The 24,393-nt window shown below is 41.6% G+C and overlaps 1 protein-coding gene across 1 annotated transcript; it reads left to right on the top strand.

The window, feature by feature from the left end:
- Positions 1–1,067: 1,067 nt before the first annotated feature.
- oaz2a (ornithine decarboxylase antizyme 2a) lies at positions 1,068–24,142 on the top strand (the record flags this gene model as incomplete). The annotated part of the gene is made up of 6 exons (XM_084059458.1): positions 1,068–1,186; positions 3,849–3,927; positions 16,787–16,921; positions 18,840–19,012; positions 20,773–20,858; positions 21,335–24,142. 6 exons carry the CDS (start codon positions 1,068–1,070, stop codon positions 21,466–21,468), a joined length of 726 nt encoding a protein of 241 aa, XP_083915584.1. The 3' UTR covers positions 21,469–24,142.
- Positions 24,143–24,393: the final 251 nt, after the last annotated feature.

Below are 24,393 nucleotides of genomic sequence, written 5' to 3'. Positions count from 1 at the left end.
TGTATATTGCATACACATTTTTCAATAACTAAAATACCAACAAGCCAAACAGATGAGAACGGCTAAGAAGATAAGGCTTCTGGGGCTGACAAATTAAATCAAACAACGAAAACTAAAATTGACAAAATATTTACTGAAATAAAAATAAACAAGGCTTTTACAAAAATCACAGAGAAAATCTAAAACTAATACCAAAACTAATAAAAATGAACTAAAACTAATAAAAAACGAAACTAAAACTAAGCCTTAAAAAAGAAAAGAAAAAAGAAATCTAGCAAATCCACTTTAAAAACTAAAACAAAATATCAAAATTAAATGAAAAAAACAAAAAATGCAAAACTATTATGACCTTGCTGACAAAGGCACCATTTATAGATTGTATAAAAGGATGCTGGGGGCGTCAAAGAGGCCATGTCTAATACGTCTCTCCAGTGAAGCATTGTGTACATTACTGGTGGTCTGATACTCTATATGCTGGCTAATGGTACTACTTATGTAACAGCATTAAATATTTATCACAGCAATGACTTAGTCATTACCATACTACGTGCGCGCGCGCGTGTGTGTGTGTGTGTGTGTGTGTGTGTGTGTGTGTGTGTGTGTGTGTGTGTGTGTGTGTGTGTGTGTGTGTGTGTGTGTGTGTGTGTGTGTGTGTGTGTGTGTGTGTGTGTGTGTGTGTGTGTGTGTGTGTGTGTGTGTGTGTGCAAGCGATTGTATGTGAGAGAGAGTGAGTGTGCATACAGTATCTACTGTATGTGTCTACATTATCCACTTAAACCCCAGCATCCATATTGTGGGGAAATCATTCGCAGCAAATAGCAGATCTGCTATTTTCAGCAAAGTCACTAGAATAGAGCCCCGAGGGACTCCGGTCAACCAAGTATAACCTAGGGTTTAAGTGGTTATGTGTGTGTGTGTGTGTGTGACAGTGAGGTAGAAAAAGAGAGCATCAAAGTGCATTTTAGTCCAATATTCATGAACACATTTACAGTATCATCCCGATACAACGTCTGACATTTACACTGAAACCCTGTTAGTTTCCTTCCCCATCTGCCTTCCAGAAGGTTATGTGGCTCCTCTACAGCGAACTGGACAGCAGGACTTATGTAATAAAGCCCAGAGCTGGGCAGGCAGGAAGTCCAGAACACAGCTCTGTTGATGCCACAGGGCCTGGATCAGCCAGCTGGTAGATTTAACCACTTGAACCCCCCCCCTCTTCTGGGGGTTTTCAGCTTGTAGATCGGCTATTTCTGGAGAAGAGATTTGGTGTAGACGGTCACGGGGAAAAAAGCAGTCCAAGTACAGTAACTCAGGTTTGTTTTACAAAGAAGAGAGGGTTTAAGTGGTTAACACTGACAAAAACAAAACTATTCCATGCTGCACAGTTTACTGGGTGGATTGATGGATTTATTTTGTCATTTGTTTATTATTAATATCTTGACACAGATAATTGCTACACTACAAATTCACGAAGATTCCGCGTATCTCTGTGTGCGTGCGTGTGTGCGTCTTAGTGTGTGTCTGAGTGTGTTCTGATTTAGAATCTGCTGTTGTGATCCTTATCGCAATCCTCTAGTCGGAGGTGGTGACTGGTCATTCGATTGAATTACCCTTCAGCAAGCAAGCATGAGCTCGGAGAGCAAGATGACACCAAGTCAGTGTCACACGATGTGTTCTAAAGTTTATTAAGCTCGCACAGAGAATATACATTCCACATTACAGGACTGGAAGATAGGTGAGTCACGGCTTATACAGAAGTAGGCAAGATAGGATATGAACAGAAACAGATAGAAAATAGTTCATATTATAGTAACACTGACTTTCTGTATATAACTGGGCCAGTAGTATCTTGATAAAGGAAAGCACATGGCATCAGAAAAGTATAGCTATAAGATTATGTACTGGGATGTGGGTCAAGCCTTGTGCATATTACGACTCTCTCTCTCTCTGTGTGTGTGTGTGTGTGTGTGTGTGTGTGTGTGTGTGTGTGTGTGTGTGTGTGTGTGTGTGTGTGTGTGTGTGTGTGTGTGTGTGTGTGTGTGTGTGTGTGTGAGAGAGTGTGAGTGTGTGTGTGTGTGTGTGTGTGTGTGTGTGTGTGTGTGTGTGTGTGTGTGTGTGTGTGTGTGTGTGTGTGTGTGTGTGTGTGTGTGTGTGTGTGTGTGTGTGTGTGTGTGTGTGTGTGTGTGTGTGTGTGTCTGTGCGCGTGTGTGTGTGTGCCTGAGAGAGAGGGTGCGAGGGTGCATGCAGACGTGCTCCCTTCCAGGAAGGCTGTGGAAGTACAGGGAACATATTACAGAGACAATCAGCTTATAAAGATGCTAAGTATTACTGCAGAGAGAACAGTACACCTCTCTCACTCATGTGCCCTGGCGTGACACAGCAAGCCTGTGTGTGTGCGTGCGTCTGTGTGTAAGTGTGTGTGAAGGACTTGTTTATAGGTGAGGGGTCAGAAAAAATATTCACTGAGCCAAATTACGGTGTAATTAAATATTTGTCTGTTTAATGGAGATAACATTCTACATGTAGAGAACAGAGCAGTGAGCTCCAGTGAATACTTTACAATGTGATTAGAGACTTAAAAGGCATGTTTGGTAGTTATATTTCTTGCCATCTACAACAGCCATGGTACATCTAACAAGGAACTTGTTGAGCTGTTTTTTTGGCAAGCTTGTGTGATGGAGTATAAATTAGGCTTGATGTTCTATTCTCCTGTTGAATACTCTCCCTCCCCCAAAACAATCCTCATCAGCACAGCATCCACCAAAGGCAGAGGAAGGATGGTTCACACCCCAAATCCCAGCTATTGTTTTACAAACTGCATGTCACAACCACACTTGCAGAGCTGAAACTCCTAGAGGTCGTTCCAGTCGATGGCGCACCAGTTAAGACACGTGCCTCAGCACAAACATGCACACACCCAGCTGGCCTAGAATCCAGTCCTGCCAAGTTCCCTTCTGTATCTCCTACTACATATGGACTCCCTCTCTGATTTCTCAACATATTGCTGTCACAATGAAAGATATGGAAAACAAGAGACAATAAAGACAATAAAGGGTAGAGTACTGCCTCACCGAAGGCACAATCCTGTAGGTCAGTCCAGGATCAAATCAGACTGAAACTTTTTCTTTTACCTTGAACTTGAAGGACAGTGACACAAGAATGTAAAACCTGCAGATGTGATTATCAGCACGAGTCAAACCAGCATTTCCTGGATGGTGAGTATCATGCAGGAGGCTACTAGACAGCATGTCATTACAAGACATTACAATGTCATCTACAAGCTTGTATACAAGCTTGTAGTTCGGCTGTTTTCACAATATTTATCTGTGGAACCGAGTCAAACTAAATTTAATGCCTACAATTCCAAGTGCTTGTCAGGGTGGGGAGTACCCAGTTCAAATTATGATTATTTTGGGGGGTCGTGGCCTGAAAAGCTTGGGAACCCTTGGTATAGAGGGCTCCACAGAGTGGGAGCCTGGTTACATTTGAAGGGCATGGTGGTAGAGAGCTTCACAGGGTGGGAACCTGGGTTCATCTGGTGGATTTCATTTAATGTATGGTGGTAGAGAGCTCCACAGGGTGGAAGCCTGGTCTCATGTGGTGGATATAGTGAGTCATCCAGCATCTTGGGAGCAGAGGCATCTTTCAGGGTTATAGTAGGACAGTAGGACAGAAGTTCAGAGAGATCATCTAATGGGTTTTTGTTTTTTATCTAAGAAGGGGGATTATAGTGGATTCTGATATAGGGATAAGCAGATACTGGGGTGGTCCCATAGGCGTTATGGGACAGGACAGCAGTGGTACGGTGTCCTGTCCCATAATGTGGTGGCATGTTGATCTTGACACAGGCAGGCCGACAAGAGATCCAAAGGTTGCTGCTTTGATCGCTTGCACCAACAGGAGGGTGTATTCAGCTGTAAAATGGTGGTACTACATCTATGGTGTCTATTCAGCTCACAGTAACTTGGCCCACACTGTACCAAAGTACCCATGCTGAATCACAAAAATGCTCCAGGGGTGCTGCTGACCCTGTACTCTCTGAAATACGTACTGTATTCACAGTCAAATCTGTGTATTCTTAGTCCTTAAGTCTCCCATTTTTATTAAATGAACAATGATCATAAGCTATCATTTTGGATCCTTGCTCGAATGTCACCCACTGATTTAAACCTATAAACCTGTGATGTGACAAATAAAACGGATTCTGATTCGGAAGCCATCAATCTCCGGTGAACTTGATGTTGGGTGAGCGTCTCTGTCACAGTCAAGGAACAAACACTCCCTCCTTCATGTATTATTTGGGCGTCCTCTGTTCTATTCCTTTCCCCCCGAGGGTTCCAGGTCAGACACTGGATTAATTAGCTGTTCTGCCCCCACTTTCTCCTGCTTTGTACATTCCTCTGTTGGTTCCCACAGTTCGTTGTTGCTTATTTTGTCAGGCCATCTTATCTACAGTATTCTTGTCAAGCAGCTGCTGATGAAGGTCTTCATCTGGTTTACAGTTGTTTTGGCATTTTTGTCAATCCCCTCATCTTATGTTCTTTATCTTTATGTTGCACTGCAATTGGCTTAGGGGGAACAGTATTTCATTTTCTTTAGGTAGGTAAGTACATAGGGAAAGTGACTCTGATGCTGATCTCTTCTCCATAATTCAGGTCATGATACATTGGATATTGAGTGTGATGTTTAGTGTATGTGCCGTAATGTCATGTGTGTGTGTGTGTGTGTGTGTGTGTGTGTGTGTGTGTGTGTGTGTGTGTGTGTGTGTGTGTGTGTGTGTGTGTGTGTGTGTGTGTGTGTGTGTGTGTGTGTGTGTGTGTGTGTGTGTGTGTGTGTGAGAGAGAGAGAGAGAGAGTGCTTGCATATGAATAACAAATCACATATGGTGAATAGAGAGACAGTGTGCAGATGTCTTACAGACAGCAATGACCTTGCATCGTGAGGGTGTCCACCCTAGCATGTCCTCAAGTCAATCCCCTCCTCACCCAGAGTATAAAATCCTGAGTGTTTAGTGCTGTTAAATATTTGATCCCCTACCTCCCAGGACAGATTGAATCCCCAATTCCGTTTCACATGATCTTCCCTTTGTCTGAGGGGTGTGAGGATCTCAGAGGACAATGAAACATACCAGGTCAACGGTGTCACTCTCAAACAGCGGTGCAGCTGAAACATGAGAGTTGTTCTCCGTTTCAGCCACCATGTCGCGTGTGATGCGATGACGACAGAGAGCTTCAAGGGCACCTGAGAGCCTTTCTGTTCTGAAACCTTAAACGTTCGATGAGCTGAGATTGAGGCCATGCTAGGGTAAAACTGCCGGTTTGTGTATCTATCTCCTGCGACAGAATAAATATACAGTTCGGTTTGTCTTCCAATGAATAGAAAATATAACCACCACGCCTAATAGAGCTACATCCCTGACTACAAGATCACATGACTGCAGTTGGACAAAGCCAAATTCATTCATTTATCTGGTTGATAAACTATTATTTGTCTGAGTTGACCATTAAAACAGGCATGTATCATTTATCATCATACATTAATGGATCAAAATTGAGTCACGATGAGAGGAAACTACAATTGCTAAATACATCTTGCATCCACAGACCTTAACAGTAAAATAGTAAAATCCTCAGTGTTCATTCATACATTTTAACTCCACATGTCTTGGGCCTGCTATGCATTGCACTGCTGGGGTTAGCGGTTCTGTTCTTTCTTGAACATGGCACTGACCCACAATGGCTATTTCCTTTCCCCATTGGGGCCTTCCATGCTAAAACTCAAGATACTCTAAACTTGAGATAATAAAAAAAAACTTCACCAAACCCTCATGTTATCTTGATGCACTGGTAACCGCCACAGTCTGTACTGCTGTAGACTGTCAGAGAACACAGCAACCTCTTTGCAGCGTCTCAGCCAACGTTACATCATGGAGGCTGTTTTTCCATATCACCAGCAGGTGGTTATAAAGGCCTGCAGGCTGTCTGATAGGCCAGACAAGCCTGTCGCTGTTAAAACAGTGATGTGAACTTAGAACAAACCCCTGTGCCAGGATCAAGTAGCTAGCCAGCTATCTCGTTACCAATCTGATAATCTGCAAGGGGCACCTTTTCCACTCACTGTCTTGCATAAGGAGATCTACAGGTATGTAGGGACTTACATAATTAGACTAAACAGTCCAGCTATGAGTGTAATGATGAAACTATCTAGTTGTTTGTGATACATTAAAGGAGGCACTCCATCACATCTCATGATTTGCATAACCACATGAACCTGAACCCTAGCATGCATGTCATAAAGGTTCTCTGAAGTCCTAATTGGTTATAGCTGCATGGCGCCCCCTATTGAGACATTGTCACCCTATTATATGGTAGTCATAGTGGCTTTGTTTACATAGAGATTTGTTAGATAATCTGCAGAATCTAAAACACACTTTATCAAGTATAAGGTGACAATTAACCCAGTATACCTATCAAGCAACCAACATGGCTATAATACACAGTAGACCTATAACAGGACATGTATAATGTATGTCATATTAATACCTATTTGAAGTAGGCTATTCTTCTACACCACATGAAATGTACTGACTGATATGTTATCCAGGCCAGATAGACCAGCATGGTGTAGTAAGTACAGGGGGAAGCATGGGATATGAGAAGCATGCATAGCCTACAATATTTGGTGTTGTGGGTGGGGGTGTGGGGGTGTGTGTGTGTGTGTGTGTGTGTGGGGGGGGGGTCTCTAAAGGTTAAAGAACTCAAACTAGGTAACATAAACAATTTAAACTAGGTTATGTGAAGACTTCACAGTGCCTGGCAAAAAACAGATGGTTTACAAACAACAAAGAGGCTATGCGATAATGCCGAAATCCTGCTTTTTCTGGCTCTTTCCACAAAGACTTGAAAAGTAGCTCAGTGAAACCTAAATACGGGCCCAGGAGGTTTATGGCACAGTTTCAACATACAGCTCTTTAACTTGTAAACAGTCTGGCACGTTACTTCCTCAATGGACCGATTAGTATCCCATAGCCCGGGGAGGAGGTTGTTGCTGCTGTGATTGGCTAGTAGTTGGATGTCAGGGCAACAACAGAGTTCCAATCATCTGTAATTTACTCTTCTGTAATAATAAAATAGTACATTTAAAAACACGCTATGTGTGTATTTGCCAGTGGTGTAAAGTAAAGAACATTTACTCAAGTACTGTACTTAAGTACAATTTGGGGTATTTTTTTTACTTTAGGAGTATTTCCAATTTTCAGTACTTTACTTCTACTCCACTACATCTCAGAGGCAAATATTGTACTTTTACTCCACTACAATTATTTGAAACCTTTAGTTACTTTGTAGATTCGGATTATTATCAAAAAACATACATTAACCACTTCAGCCCTAATCTACAAGAGCTTGTAGATCTGCTATTTTCAACGTTATAAAACTTGTGAAATGGGAGTCATGGGACATTCTGCGTAATGAGTACTTTCTACTATTGGTACTTTAAGATTTAGAGTAAAAGTATAAAAGTATTGGTATAAAAATGTACTTAAAATTTAAGTACATTTTGATACCAATACTTTTGTACTTTTACTCAAGGAAACTTTGAATTCTGGACTTCTACTTGTAAGAGTGATTGATTGATTAATTGATGTACTTTATTTAGTAAGACATGAGAACAACAGTACATGGAAGTACAAATTCACAATACGAGGTCTACTAAACTGGAAGACTCATAAAAGCACTAAGCTTGTTTCAAATGAGTTCCCCACGCACACAAATCATGATGACATATAAGAGACAGACAGATATACACAACTACTATAGAATGTCATACAATCAGTTTACAGGTTACTGGTATGAAGAGTGAGAAATATGTACAAAAGAGTATTTCTACATAGCAGTATTGATACTTACTTTAGTAAAAACAAATGTTATTTTTCCACCACTGTAGTACATCTTAAAACACGAGTGTGTATTTGCAAATTATTAGCCCAGAGACATATTCCCCCAAAGTAAGAGTTTCATTATTCCAGAGCTGATGTATGATTGGTTGAAATCATTGACCAACTAGCCAATTACTGTGAGGCCACACCTCCCAACTATGGGGTCTAGACTGTGTTTATAAATATGAGGTTTTCTGCGGTCAGAGGACAGATGGTTTGTCGGTGCCGCTCAGTGTGAACGACTCCGAGGGATAATAAAAAGATAATAATAAAATAAAATACAGTCCCACTACTGGGCTTTATTTCTACCAGGGTTCTTTCCTTTACGGATGGTGCATTTCTCCGTGGAGCTTCTATTAAACAGTCATTGTTTTGGTTGTCAACAAGGACACAAGTTTCCCGTTTCCTCCAGGCTATCATGCTGAATACAGAGGAAAGGTAAGGCAATGCCCCCCCCCCCCCCCCATCCTACAAACAAACAATAATCGTGCGTTTCTTTGTTTTGCTAAAGCAGTTTGGTTGGTAAACAAAACCTTTTCATGCAGCCGACACTCTCTCCAGGGTTGCCATGTCTGCTTATAATACGCGACTTTGGTCTTGTTTGTCTCTAAAGTTGCTTGTAAATATTGGTAGTTGCGCGGGTTGCGGTGTTTTTGGGCTTGTTTCTAAAGTGTAGTTCCTTATTTTGGGCTTGTTTATAAAGTGTAGTTGCTTATTTTGGTCTTGTTTCTAAAGTGTAGTTGTTGCTTATTTTTGGGCTTACTGTAACGTTGTTTTAAACCAGTGGTTTGTGTCAGGACGCCCCAAATGAATACATTTTGTCTGCAGACCCCCATCTGAAAATGTTTTATACCAGGGACCCCATACAAGATTTGTATTGTTAAAATGTTTAAAACATATTTCACATTTTTCAAATTCTTCTACATCTTTTTTTTGTGTGAGCTTGTAGATAGGCTATTTTCAAATCACCGATGTATAGGTTTAAAGTGCTCATGTAGCCTAATAGTTGATTATTTTGGGCTTGTTTTCATAGACCTGGTTGCTTTTTTCTTTCTCAAAATCTGGCAACAATGCCTACACTCTGACGCAGTGGGAATGTTTTTTTTTAACTCCTACAAATAGCTGGACACTATAATGTTGCAAAATTGCTCTTGGGCTGTAGAATTAACCCTTGCAACAACAGATCGATATTTGATCATCACAATCTGTTTATTATTATAGTAATCTTGGATCAGTGACATCGACAAAGGTTATTTTTTTGGCTGTGGTTTAAGAAGCCTGTACATTTCCGTGTTTTATTCTTGCTGCGCATATACAACTGTCAATGACATCTACTTCCAGTGGTGTAAAGTAACTGAGTACATTTTCTCAAGTACTGTACTTGGGTACAAGTGCAAATTGATACAGTTTCAGATAGTCCTGGAGTTAGCTCCATTTGTCTGGGGCATAGAAGATGAAAGCAGTCTTTCCTTGTTCACTGTTCTATCAATTTCTGTGTTGATTCATCATATTATGAGATGTATCTCAACATAAGTATTACTTGATTGCTCAGATTAGCTGGATCTTTTGAACACCTCTCCAATGTTTTGCCTACTTTAGCTCTGCACAGAAATTAGGAGTTTTCTTTTTAAAGTGGTTACCAATGGTTACAGGCAGCCATGCTGGAAGAAATGCACAATTCTGTGCAAGGGAAGGCCTCTTTATTATTAATCTTATTATAACACAGGTATATCATTTATTCTTATGCTTTTCTATCTTACTTAAAAACAATATATTTTAGCATTAGTAAGCTATTGTTTTCTGTCAGAAGCTCAAGAAAGCATGCATGTGTATATACTGTATTTTTCTACACTTGTAATGGAGGTTCAGCCCATGCTCCTGGGTTCCTGGAGTCCACACAGTGGACGTGCAAAACAGAATGACTCTCTTCCATGATGTCAGGCCAGTGAGGCCTCGCAAGGCCATTGATTCATGCATTCTTGTTGCACAACCAACCCCCCATCATCCTTCTCACCTTACCCTGCTCCCTTCTCCTCTTAACTAATTTTCCTCCTTTCTCCTCTTAACTCCAAAAGTCCTCTTTAGTCCAAACCCTCCTCTACCCCCCCCCTTTTCCACCCCCCCCCCCCCCCCCCCCCCCGCCTCAGTAGCATCTGTGGAGAGGATGTCAGTTATGTCACTCAGAAAGAGCCCGGTTACCTAATCTAAGTGATACTAGGTAATCTGGTTAATTCTGTCCAGTCTGTGACTGAATCTGGTCACAGATAACCAATGTGACTGCTCAGTTGAGAAGTGGCACTGGCAGTGCATCTGAATGTTCCTACGAAACAAATAATGAAACTAAATTGTGTGTGTGTGTGTGTGTGTGTGTGTGTGTGTGTGTGTGTGTGTGTGTGTGTGTGTGTGTGTGTGTGTGTGTGTGTGTGTGTGTGTGTGTGTGTGTGTGTGTGTGTGTGTGTGTGTGTGTGTGTGTGTGTGTGTGGGTGGGTGGGTGGGTGTTCACTCTCCATTCCGACATCTCACCACTCCGACTAGTGGCTTCCGCGTGCGGTTAGGGTTAGGTATAGGGTTCGTCAACGTCGGAAAGGCGACATGTCGGAAAGGAGAAATGCACCCGTGTGTGTGTGTGTGTGTCCTGATATTAGCATCGACCTTCATATCTCCCAAGTGGTTTGCTGAAAAGCAAAATTAAGTTGAAAAATGTCTTCTCATGCACTTCTAGAACTAAACTCCTAAAACACTTAGAAAAAACAGCGTGTGCCCTTTATGTCAGTATTTAGCCTGGCTTATCTTTTTAGTCATTTTACCTGGTGTTGTTTTTCTTGGTGTACCACTCTGGTAACAGATGCCGACTCTGTAATGATATTGTGTAACTGGTGAAAACCTTTTGAACACCAAAACAAAAGCTTGTCTTCTCTTGTCTGCATCAGTGACAATGCCAAGTGTTGCATGTTAAGTCTAGTCCAACAATTAATAAGGTGTGGACTGGCTGAACTGTGCACTGGAGGAGATGTTGTTTGTTATTAGCAGGAAGATCTTGTGGTTTTAGATGGCTGGAACGGAGCAGAATAGAAACGTCACTACTCCCACATGGGAATTATCCTGTGGCTTCCTTGTAGTAGAAATGAAAACAGACAAAATACAATAAATATATGTTTAGAGATCACAACACACAAGAATGACATTATATAACTTTGAGTTCATAATAAGGTTTGTGCTTTTAACACTTCCTGTTATTGTTTGCATGTGGCTTAATTTATATTCACCTTACTAAGAGGCACTCACTATTCTATTAGGCTGCATCCAACAAGTAGGTGTCATTTGGATATGGAAAACACATTGTCCTGCCAAACATTCATGGCAAGCTCGGGGTATGATTGTGGCACGCTGGCAGCAAATTACATATTTTGAAACCCAAATGTTTAACATGACTTTGTCAAAGTTTGTCACTGGTGGCAAAACCACGGCAGACTTGCTTCAGTTAAGCCATAGATTTTTGCTAATGGCTAACAGCTATTAGCCATAGGGCTTTTAGATTTGTAATGTGCAATATCTGTGTTGAGGATATCGCAGCAGTATTGCAATGTCTCTTGTAGGCTACAGTATCAGCATATGGGCAACTTGTATTAAAGTTTGTTACATTCCATAAAATCACATTATTTAGACTGATTGTTTTAACCTGATGGTTGTTCTTCAGGGTTCAGTGTCTGTGTTCCCCCCCCCCCCCCCCATTTTGGCAGGGACACTGGAGTCCAGTGTCAGGTTGCACAGCACGTGTTGCTTTCCTGTTTCAGTCTGAACTAATTTTCTGACGTGCAAACCATGTCAGACCTTGTGTCTCTGTGCGTGAGACCAAGAAAAGTAGGCCAAGAGGACTACTTTTAACGAGCCAGATGGGATTGTCTTGGGTAATTTTTTGGAGTCAAGGTTTTTGGGAGATACCTTGCCAGACATTACAGATTGATGGTTCTTAATGACAAGGTGTGGGTGCATGTCCTGGGACTCAAGTTTTTAATTCCACTGTTGGGAAATACAAGTGCTTTTGCTGGCTATTGCTGCTGCTACTGCTAATAATAATAATAATAACAATAACAACAACATTGATTACAATTATAGAAGGATATATGTTTTCCAAGCAGCTGATGAGGTATTCTGGTAAGGGTTTGGTGGCAAGTCCTTGGCGGTCTGCCACGACTCCATCCCAGCTTGTAATGGGGCTAGCTGCCAGCGTTGATGGATGATCATATCTTGCAGACCACCTGAACTAGGTCTCAACAATAGCTCACCTTGCAGTGCAAGGACTCAAGTTGTTGTAAACAAAATACTTACACTGTTTCAGACATGCATGCACAACCACAAGCCGATTTAAACAACCACTTTCACATGCTCATACACACACGTAATACATGCACAGAGCCACACTCTTTCACTTGTGAACATGCACACACATTCTCACACACACAGTTTTCTGGAGAAGGGAAGGATGACGCACTTAGCATCCTCACGTCCCTCAGCAACACACATATGATTAATGTCTCACAGCCCTGCAAACACTCATTCCTTTAAGATCACGACCCAGATTCCCATTTTTAGAGTGACCTCATGACCTATTGCAGGCCTGACAAGCCGAAGGCCCTCATTTAGAGGGAATGGGACGGGACAGAGTATCAGAAATGTTGAAATGTCAGAGGACGAGAGTATTGCCTTTCAAAACAAGCTGACATTCCTATCAAGGTCATATCTATATCTGTCTGTCTGTTTGTCTGTCTGTGTATGACCAAATAAATTGATATAACAAATAATTAGAGCGGTTAGATAGCCCCTCCCACAAACTTTGGAAGCCAATTATAGTCAATTGGTATGTTCTATCAAAAATGTAATCACATGTCTCCAGACATCATGTGTAACAGTGTGAGTGTGTGTGAGTTTTAGCATGAGTTTTACGAGTAGCAAAATTTTTTACAAAAGGGAAAATGGTGGAAAACCCATAGGCGGAAGTGGGCACCTGGGCATGGACTATTAAAGTTATGTCATGAACCAAGGGGGTGTCTGTGTGTGTGTGGGGGTGGGGGGGCCTTAGTTTGTTGTGGCGGCTGGTGTGTGGTCTGTACACAGGCTGCCTGATCACAGGAATGGGATCTCATTTGACAGGCAGAATAACTAATATTATTGTGGCGACTTTCTCTTCTTGCCAAAAGGCAAGTCCTTTTGTAATGAATTAATAGCAAATATACATGAATATTCATTCATGTTGCTATTCCACTTCCTTGTATTTACATTTTTGAAAAGCAATTTGTAAACTATTTTCTTGTGAATGAATAAAGGTCATGTAAAGTTGGGGAAGGAAAATTGTGTGACCTACAAAAAGAGCAGCAGGGCGGTCATAATGAGTTTGTTTTCCTCTCCTCTCTCTCCACCGGGCTTGTCGCTATGCAGAACAGGGTGCCCAGGTGACCTGGTGAGCGGTTGCCAGGGTATCGAGGGCACAGCTCTTCCCTCTTGTACCAACAACCTGGGGATTTTCATTGGCCATTGGCCCGTCGGTGACATAACAGGAAATGGAGCGAAGCTTTGGATTGTTGTTATGGGTTGTTGTTGTGATGTCATGTCCTCCATCAGGTCAGCCAGGGTTTTTTGTTTAAACTTTTCTTTGCCTGATACATGGCTTGACTTTAGAAACCCATCCATAGGCCTGTCACAATTATTACGTAATCGTCTAATCGCAATTATTTGAGATAATCGCAATTATTTTTGCATAATCGTCATACGTTTCCATGTAGAAAAATGTTCACACATTTTCAAATATTTAAAAAAGCATAAATAGCTGATCTACAAGCTTACTGACGCGTTGTAAGCTTGTAGATCAGCTATTTCTGCTTTTTTAAATGTATAAAATTATTAAATATGACAATGCTTTCTTTGTATTTTTAAGTTATTTGTCATATCTGGCCTGTGCAATGTTTCATTATGAAGCCTAAAAGGCAAAATCATATTATGTTCCAATGTTCTATGCCAAACACACAATTAAATCGTTAATTGCAATTATTTGAGTGACTTGAGTGAATTAATCGTCAACTTAAATTTGTTATCGTGACAGCTCTACCCATCCACACCCTCAGCAGCTGCTGTTGAGGTGCCTTTGAGCAAACCACTACTAAATGTGCTCTGCGGCCAACAATAATTGACTGTGGTTGTTGTACTAGGTAATTCCTGAGTGTAACTGTGTGTGCAGCTGAACGGAAAAAACAGGCGTTGCTGTTAAAGAGAATCTGGACATTTATCACTGAAAGAATAAATTGAGGTAGCAGAAAGAATACTTTTGAAACACATTGAGTGATCATTTTGTAGTAGTGAATTGAATGTCCAGCCTGCAGACATGTGACCAGTTGTTAGAGGAAGTTTAAATGTTGGTTCAGTCCCCACCATCGCCCTATGTCCAGTGACAGTGTCCTTGAGCAAGGCACTGGTCCCTTCACTCACTTGTGCCAATTGTTATTGTTCTGGATGAGAGCATCTGCTTTACTGAACTCTAATGGACAGACTCCTTTGGCTGCATGTGACCCTGGAAGATGTTTGACTTGAGCCCATTCTCTCTCTCGCATGTGTGTACACACACACACACACACACACACACACACACACACACACACACACACACACACACACACACACACACACACACACACACACACACACACACACACACACACACACACACACACACCACTCTCTCATGCGACCGCGGTGGTGTCAGACTGTCCTTATGACTGCTCTGATATATTGCACTGTAACCCAAGGCGTGGGCTGGGTGTTCCTGTGAACCCCAGTGAGCTATTTTAGAGGTGTTTACAGATCATGTGTTCAACTCAACTGAGACCAACTGGACTCGGCATCACATTCAGATTTCGATTAGATGGATCTATGATTAGGTTTAGGTAAAATCAGGGTTTGATATTTTGGTTTGGTCTAGTATCTGGAATCAGTACTTGACAAAAGAATAATTTCTATAAAACGAGGTAAAACTGGATACTAGTTTTAGTAATTTAAATGTCAGAAGGTCATCTGTGGTGGTCATCTTCTACTGATTGACACGGGATCTGATTTCTAAGCTGTGAAGATGGCTTGAGCAGGGCTTGAGAAACCACTTGGAGCCAAATTTAGGCAAGCCAGGATTATGTGGCCTGGATAGGATGGACATGTTTTTCCAGTTGATTTCAGTAATTCATTTCATACAGTGACAGTTTTTGAACTGAAGTTATTATTATTAATTCTTTTTTTCAACATGGGCCCTTATTTTTGATCATTTGGGAGCGTGTCTCAACACGGAGATGCATAGAACAGAGAGACTCCTGTATGTTCTTCCAAATCATGTCATGCATTTTGGTTATTACGAAGAAGACAAAAAAGACAATGATTTCATTTTGCACATTTCTAAATTGTGTCAACAATATGAAGTTCAAAACTTAATCTTAATCTTTGCCATAATCGTCTCTATGTTTGAATAAGATGGCAAAAAAAAAATCCCCCCCTACCCCAAAAGTCAAACTGCTCGGAAACTAATCAATTCCAACAATTTGGGAGCCCAAATGATCCCAGAAAAGGGCCCATGTTGGGGGGTAAATCTCGGCTCCATCATGTCACGACTAGGGTTGTCCGATATTGGCTTTTTTACCGATAACCGATATACCGATATTGTCCAACTCTTAATTACCGATACCGATATCAACCGATACCGATATATGCGGGGATTATTGTGATTAGGGTAAGCTCAAATTTCATATCACACACACCATATACAGTAAGAACTCCTGTAACTTATTTATAAAGCAAAAAAAAAAAAAAAAAAAAAAAAAAAAAAAAATTCAAAAACCGATACCGATATTTTCCCGATATCAATTTTTATGCTAATATCGGCCGATAATATCGGGAGGCCGATAATATCGGACATCCCTAGTCACGACATAAACTGAATCAATTATGGTTAATAATTAAATGGGTAAAATAAATGGATACGTTCTTTGAACTACTTATGACGCATCACACCTGATTAACTCTGTTAAATATGGGTCTGTGTTTACTGTGGAACGGCTCCGTTCTCCTCCAGGCTGGTCTCATACAGCTGGTTTCCACTGTGTTCCATTACAGTTAACTTCCATTAAAGGCTATAAAAGCATAAATACACTGGCAGTGTAGCAACAGAGACACGGTTACATGACCCTGACTGTCCCTTCAGGTCTGTCTGCTGGGTTTACTCCAATGACTTTGGTCCAGTATTGAAGTGCTGTGTTGACCATTTACATTACATCTAGCTGACTCCACTCCAACTTAGAGCGAGTAAAACTGACAAGTTTGTAATCAACCAACAGTAAGGAATACAAGGGACAGAGACAGCGGGCCGAGACATAGTAGACTTGACTATTTCTGTAATCCTAAAGAATCAGGAAATGGCTTTTCGCAGCTTTTAATGCAGCCTTGAACCCACTCCAGATCAGTTTGTTCAGAGGGATTAGTCATATCATGTAGTTAATGTCAAAGTGAGTCTGTATTGTGATTAACACCATGCTGCAAAACAGAACATTAGGACTACATGTCTTAATTGGGTTAAAAATAACATGACAGTCAATCAGCCAATCAGTCCATCCGTCACTAATCAATCTCTCTTCTCACCAATCAATCAATGGCAACCCATGATTCTCTGACCTCTTGGTGACCTTCCTGCTCAGTCTCCTGCCCATCCAATGCTACAGTGAACTCTCTGTCTGACTCTCTCCTTTCTTTTCTCTCTCTCTCTCTCTCTCTCTCTCTCTCTCTCTCTCTCTCTCTGTTTCTGCCCATTCAGTTCCTGGTTAGCGGGGGCCAGACTGTCCTGCTCGACAGGGGGCCTGGGGCCTCTGTGGTGCTCCTGATGACCCTCTCCCACAGCAGAAGATCCCGGGTGGGCGAGGGACTATCAGGGATCCCTCTCTTAGCGTGCTAGTACACAAGGTGAGACACACACGTACATACATACATACACACACGCACACACACACGTACATACACACACACACACACACACACACACACACACACACACACACACACACACACACACACACACACACACACACACACACACACACACACACACACACACACACACACACACACACACACACACACAGAATTGTGCAAGCGGGAGAGTATCTATGTTCCCCAGGTTTTATGTTCCCCACTTACAACCCACTTTTAACCCTAACCCTAACCTTTTTTGGCGGAGGGTAAGCAGGAAACATAGAACACGGAGAACTTAGGGATGACCCCAGCTCAGTTTGACCACAGACACAGGTCCTGCCAATGTTTCTTTAAATATTACTCTTTGGGGTGACAATCTGACATTTGTGTTGGAACACTTGTTGAAAAGGCTATTATAAATAAGCCTTCCCCGTTGCTTCTGTTGTTAATGTTGGTTAATCATCCCTGTTTCATACTACTTTAAAACGGGAAGTTTACAATCTCTTCCTCTTCCAGTCTGGTGAGCTTACAGTTTAGTTTAGGTTAGTTTCACTTCACTTTCACAATGGTAGAACAGAACCGGATTAAAAACAGAGAATGTTGGCCAAAAAGACTAAATCCAGAATATTTTCGTTGATACATATTTCAATGTAATAATCCACAGTCATTCTTAAAGATCCACTGCAAGGATTTAAACTCTGATAGACTAAAGGCACATGGCCATTTACACCTAGAATAAAGATTCCAAGAATAGGCCAGTGACATCACAAGTTAACAAAGCAACCAGAAATGTGGCAACTTATACTTTGTTTCATCACCCTGCCACTCAACAAAAACAACATATTTTCAACTGAAAACATTGGAAATTTGTAATTTCTGTGGCGCAAAAGTAACATTATAATTTAGCCTTAACATGAAACCGGTGTGGTTTTGCGGTTCTAGGAGGGGTAGAGGAGTCTGAATTACTTTTAACACAAATAGAGATATAAAAACAGGAGGTACTGCAGGATCATCATTAACGCCTTTATCACTTTATTAACCACTTAAACCCTATATACTTTGTTGAGGAGGCGAGGATTAGATGCAAGTCCAGAGGAATCGAGCAGGTTGGACTGATAGCCACATTCCAATACTCAAATTTCTGCTTGCTCGCTCCTCCGTCCTGGATGCTGTATTTCTCTCTATGAATTGAGCTGTATGACATGTAATTCTCCCACACAACAAACCGCATGATTGTGCAAATAAATGCAATTCTCAGTTTTGTTTTTATCACTTAAAGTAATGCTAGGTAACTTTTTCAATAAAACTAAAGTTAAATTGTATATCTTTTGTGAGTGGCAAATGTTTCACTACACCCACTCCATGAATTTCACCCCCGAAAGCCTTTTATTTATATATTTTCTATTGAACGTTGTCGGGGTTGACTATCCCGCGAAAATGACGTCATCTGGCCGGAAAATGCACCGGTTTCCTGTTTGGCCAGGAACTACTGCACCGGTTTCCTGTTTGGCCAGAAACTACCGCGCTAATAACAAAAAGGAAACTCACGCTGATTTTAACAGATTGTATGATTTGAAGAACGAAAAAAAACAGAAAAAGAAAACACAGCTCACGGTAACTAAAGCTCCACTGGCTAAGAGAAACGATCCACAGATCGTATAAAACAATTAAAAGAACGCTTTTTGAAACGCTTCCGTCTTCCGGTGAAAACGAATGGAATTCTGGGTAACGCAGTAATAAACAAACGGCCTGCAGTGACGGTAATGACCAGCAGAGGCTGCTAAAAATCGTTTTTTTTTTAATTTGCACTGTACAACTTTAACTGTATGTATGTGTATCTGTATGTGTACGTGTATTTCTACCTGTCTGTCCATAATAAATCTTGTGTTATCCTTTATCCGCCCCGTAGGATGACCGACTGTCTGTGAGTCGCCTAGCCGAGGTGAATGGGAATCAACCTGTTCTCCACTTCCACTACCAGCTCAACGAGCGCCGCTCAGCCTGCTGGGACACAGCACTGTCCGCTGACAGCCTCTTCCTAGAGATCCCCCCTGGACCGCTGGTAGAGGGCAGCAAAGAAGGGTAAGGGGGTGACACATGCTGTAGAAACAAAGTGTCAGACACTCAAATAAAGAAACGCACCCATCGATTTTAACCGCTGTAGTCACACTACAGGCACCTTTCGAACACGTTTCTATTTTCAAGTGTCAACGTGGGGCACAGACCAAGATGCATGAGTATATGGCATCCCCGGCTTGACGAGTTAGAAATCATATTGTGTTTTCACTTATTTGACCGTTCTATATCCTCTTTTGAGAAACATACAGGAAGTCTGTTTTTTAAAATAAAATGTACAGTCTGCACAGATCCTGAAAAATTATACGTTTGTCTGTGAAACTACCTTAATAAATTAGTTTGTTATGTCAGTGCTTTGCAAAAATATGGTTCAGAAGAACGACTTAAAACAGACAATCTGTTATATGTACTGTAATGGCAAGTTCAAGTGTTCGGCTTTGCTGGTCTGAGTGAAGGCCAAACAGAGAGTACATCAAAGTGAACAGAACAGCCCCATCGTGTGTGTGTGTGTGTGTGTGTGTGCGTGCGCGCGCGCTACCCTCCCGCGTTCCATCTGGGTTGGTGCTGTGCAGTTCAGTGCACGTCCTGTGGTCTCACAGGACATGCGTCATTGACGCTTTCTATCTGTCAGGACCTAAAGGATTGTTAGGCTGTGTGTGTGTGTGTGTGGGGGGGGGGGGGGGTGTGCCATGCTGGTAGAGCAGAGTCACCTTGGCAGCTGTTGGCTTGCTGCCAGCTGCATTATGTAACGATGCAGCGCTTATGTAAAAACATAAAACATTAAAAGCTCAGTGCATCATCCTGCTCTCTCTCTCTCTGTCTTCCTGTCTCACCCCCTTCTCAATCCCTCTCTCACCCCCACCACCCCATCTGTATCCCTCTATCCCTCCCTTTTCTTTTATGGCACACACTGTACGACTTTTAAAGTCATCGGGGAGTCATCAGATCGTTATGTATTTCACACTACACAAGTCTCTTTTTGAAATCGTCTGTCATAATATCGTTATGGTTTTCACACTATACAATTGATCGCTGACAAGGGATCACACATTGCAAGATATTTCACAGGATTCAACGGCGAGAGAAGAGCCCAGCAACGGCAGCGGGATCCCGCGGTATCCGCAGGTCCCAACGCCAATCTTGCGGGCGCGGGCGGTATGTAAATAGGCTACTTGTGGCGGTGGAGAAAAGGCTCCGCAAAATCTCGCACAGTGCTTTACTTAGCAAGATATGAATATTATGTCTACATTCAATCAGAGAACATAATTTCCCCTGGGTACAGCGAGCAGAATCTCTCTCTCTCTCTCTCTCTACCCCCCCCCCCCCTCTCTCTCTCTCTCTCTCTCTCGTGTGTGTTCCACTTCCACGGACGCAGCAGCTCGTCGCAAAATAAACAAACTATTTCTCTCTGTGTGCAATTCCTCTCAAATAAATAAACAGCCCCCCCCTCGCGCACGCTTGCTCGCTCTCTCATTTTGTTTAATAATTTTTGGGATCTCAATGGAAATATTGCAGGCTCATACAGGACTGGATGGTAATATTGCGGTACTATGTGGGACTAAATGGCAATAATTTGTTTTTGTTGTGGGGCAGGAGCGGCGGTCGTGTCCAGCGATGTATTTCTCTCTCTCCCCCCCACTCTTTGCCATTTTCACTTTTGTCTGGTTTTTAAGGTTGTTTTAATGGGATTACCAATATTGCTGTTTATAAATGCACCATTTGCCATTTATAAAAATGTATAACAATACAAATGCTCTCTCTTTCAGTCTCACTGCTCTTCTGGAGTTCGCTGAAGAGAAACTCAAAGTCAACTACGTGTTCCTTTGGTTCGGCAAAAACAGAGAGGATCGATGTAAGACTTTTTTCAATTTTGTTTTCATTGTGATTATATTTTATCACACGGCATAGTAAATTATGTCAGGAATGAGAGTAGAGACATTATGACATGCATTCAACCCTTTACACGGTGACCAGGATTGTGGCTGTATCACCATGATGCTTTGCCTTCATTTTCTGAGACAATGTGTCTTCCAATGTGATAAATGACGAACAAACTCACAACGGCTACAAGCTCACAACGCATTGCGTTGTGACATGAGCTTTTAGACAGGCTATTTTCAGCTAATATATTTGGTGTAGAGGGAAAGAAGATGGGGACCAAATATCAGTCAGTTAAGTATATAGTGTTGACATGGTTAAAATGCGTTATAATTCGGGATGGGGGGGATACAAGATTACATTTGTTATGATAAGAAATAGTGAAGATAAAATATGCATTTGTGTGTGTGTGTGTGTGTGATGTGATGTATTTTTGTGTTTGTCATCCAGCGGTCATCATCAGATCGTTCCACTACATGGGTTTTGAGATGGTGAAACCAGGGAACCCGGCCGTTCCGCCACGGCCAGACCTTCTCTTCATGGTCTACTCCATGGACGGTAACAGCAGCTCCGACGAGGACTGACGACCACGTCGACGTCATGTCTCCTGGCTCCTCCCACATCCCTACTGACCGCTTCCCTCCCGCGCTGTCCTCCCCTCACCTCACCCTTCGTACCTCCTCTTCCTCAGATGAAGAACAGCCGCTGCTCTCACGGGGAGCCGTTCCTCCCAAACATCCCCCTTCATCGTACCCTTCTCTCCTCTTCCTCAAGTGACATCATCAATCCCCAAACCCCCCGAACCTAAAATCCAGTTGTGACTAGAGGGGGGAGACTCTTGATAAAAGGAGAGTGTGTGTGTGTGTGTGTGTGTGTGTGTTGTTGGGGGGGTGTCAATGCAGGGGATCTCCATGGCGATGTACCCCATGCCACCACCCCACCCCCACCCCCTTTCTTTTTCGAGCACAAATCAAGTCAGAGGTGAGGTGCTCATACGTTCTGGAATTTATTTTTCTATTCTCCAACCCATCAACCACGATTTGTTTAGTTTTATCTGCGTGCTGCACCTCAACGAGAGAACTTTCCTTTTTTTCTTTATAGCGTTCTTGGAAAGTGGTTCAGATTATTTTGTTTTACAAAGCAAGTATTTTGAGTTAATGGGGAAAGGTTGGATTCATTCAGGGGGGGTTGGAATAAGGATAGCTGCATCCTAAATACGATCCTCCTGCTGTCATCCTACTGTTTATCTATTTTAATTTTTTTGAGGAAGAATTCGGGTGAAGCTGATCCCTGACCAGCCTCTGTGTTGCTGATCCCTCATCATGTTGAAATACATCACATCATCATTCCAACTTGTGTTACTCGCTCTGTGTTTTTAAGCCCAAATTCTGTCTTTTAAACAAAAACATTTAGTCCAAATTATCTAGTCAACATTTGAGGATTTCAGTTTACATTGGGGGCATTTAACTACCACTCTTTACTCCTTAGTGACTATATTATTTTGACTTAACCCCTGGCTGTCAAAGAGATTGAACCTGGGATATTTTGGTAACAGGACAATCTGTAACCACATGGGCAGATAAAGATTCAGTGTTGCCCCACTCCTTGTATCTATTCTGGTACTGGCAGTTCCCCCTTCTAGAATCACAGGACCCCTATTAATGTCAACGAATTAGGAACTGAAGCTTATTCTAGAGTTCTTTATCCTATCAGCTAAATGCCTGTAATGTACATGCAACCTGCAGCCGTTCCGTAATGCACTTAAAACCTGTCAACCTAAAAACCTGAATTCTAGAGGAGGTGGAAGGAGGTACTGTACTACTATGTTGTTTGCTAACTTCACTAATCACAACTTTCTATCTCACAAACACACACCTTTTATACACCAGAAAAAACATTGCATTACAACATCTCATTATGTAGAGCAGATCTATAGTACTGTATTCATATACAGTACTTCTGTGTGTTCATATTGAGGTTCATCTGGGGGGAAAATTAACCAAAAATGGCAGATCTACAGGGAGATGGCAGATCTACAAGCTCACCATTGTGAGCTTGTAGATCTGCTATTTTTGGCGATGATATTTGGTGTAGACGGAAGAAGGGGTCAAAGTACAGTTGTAACTCAAGTCCAGTTCTCCAAGACGACAGGGGTTTAAGTGGTAAAAGAGGTCCTGCGGAGCCAGAACTCCAGAACCGTTGTATAGTATCACCACCCTGCTCCGAAGGAAAGGCCGATGCCATGTTTAAAATGGGAAATGGAGATTTCTGTGCCTATAAGAATGCAATGATTTTTAACTTCAACATTTCATTCTTGAGTCTTACTTTAGAATTTGTCCTACTTCACCGTGTGTATTTTGTTGTGGCCCTGTTCTCTTCTCAGCACCCTGTGACGCTTATAGGGGGGACCACACCACCAATTATTGGGATGTGGTAAAGAGCCGGCCCGTGCGTTGCAGAGCAGCTTTGTGTGCATGTGTTTGTGTGCCACCACAAACCTGCAGGTATTTTTTGTTCTGCAATTTACAAAGAAAGGATCCAAAAATATGCCAAAGAATCCATATCCATACAGCAGGTTGATGCTTTTCAAGCCATCCCTGATTTTAAATTCTGCTAGCTTAAAACGGTCTGAAAAGAACTGGTCAAATACATTCCCCACATCAGTAACGGCACCAAGGTCTCGTAGACTTGGAGGAAGTCTGTCTTACAAAGACAAAACAGCCGTTGAGTTTTATGTGATTTTAAAAGTCACAGGCCCTGACTACTTAACCAAAACATATACAATTACATGCTACCATTAAATGCTACACTGTCCACTTATCAATAATTAATTTGGTGGATTAGTACAGTACATACACTTTGAAGTGATTTGTCTGGGGTTTACTGCTGATTGACTCTGTAAGACAGCACAGTGCTCTATGTAGGAGCCTGTTTTCTTTTTTCTTTTTTGTAAATGCCAAGAGAGGGAGAGCTTTATTTTATTTTTGCATGTGTGAATAGGTCATTAAGTCTTCACTGTTAATGAATGAGCCGTGACTATAAGCTGTTAGGAAAAATGGCAAGATATTATTATTCTCAGAGGTATATTTTTCTGTATATTTCTCAATTGTTCTTTTGTTTTTTTGTCTTCATGATAGCTTAGGGGTTATTTGTTTACATTGACTTAGTTAGCAACTATATGATGACAATCCACACTTGTATACTTTGGATTTTTTTGTCTTTAGGGGGGGAAAAGAATAAAGGTGGTTATACATCTTACTTTTTGTTGTGTGTTTTATGATGACTACTTGTAGACACAAATCTATGTACAGTTCTTTGCAAACAGAAATGTCATGATAAACTTTACATACAGCAAGAACAACATAAAGGACAACCAAAAGACGTTAAAATAAAGATATATCTTAATTCAAAAAGTTGCATTCCGGAACTTAATTTAATGTATTCATTATTGGTTATTTGACTCCATCTATATGGTAGAGTATGTTAATACATTATCACTAGCGCATCTG

Source organism: Gymnoscopelus microlampas (genome assembly GCF_963454915.1).
Source record: "Gymnoscopelus microlampas genome assembly, chromosome: 6".
NCBI lineage: Eukaryota > Metazoa > Chordata > Actinopteri > Myctophiformes > Myctophidae > Gymnoscopelus > Gymnoscopelus microlampas.
This window is presented reverse-complemented; position numbering and strand designations above follow the sequence as displayed.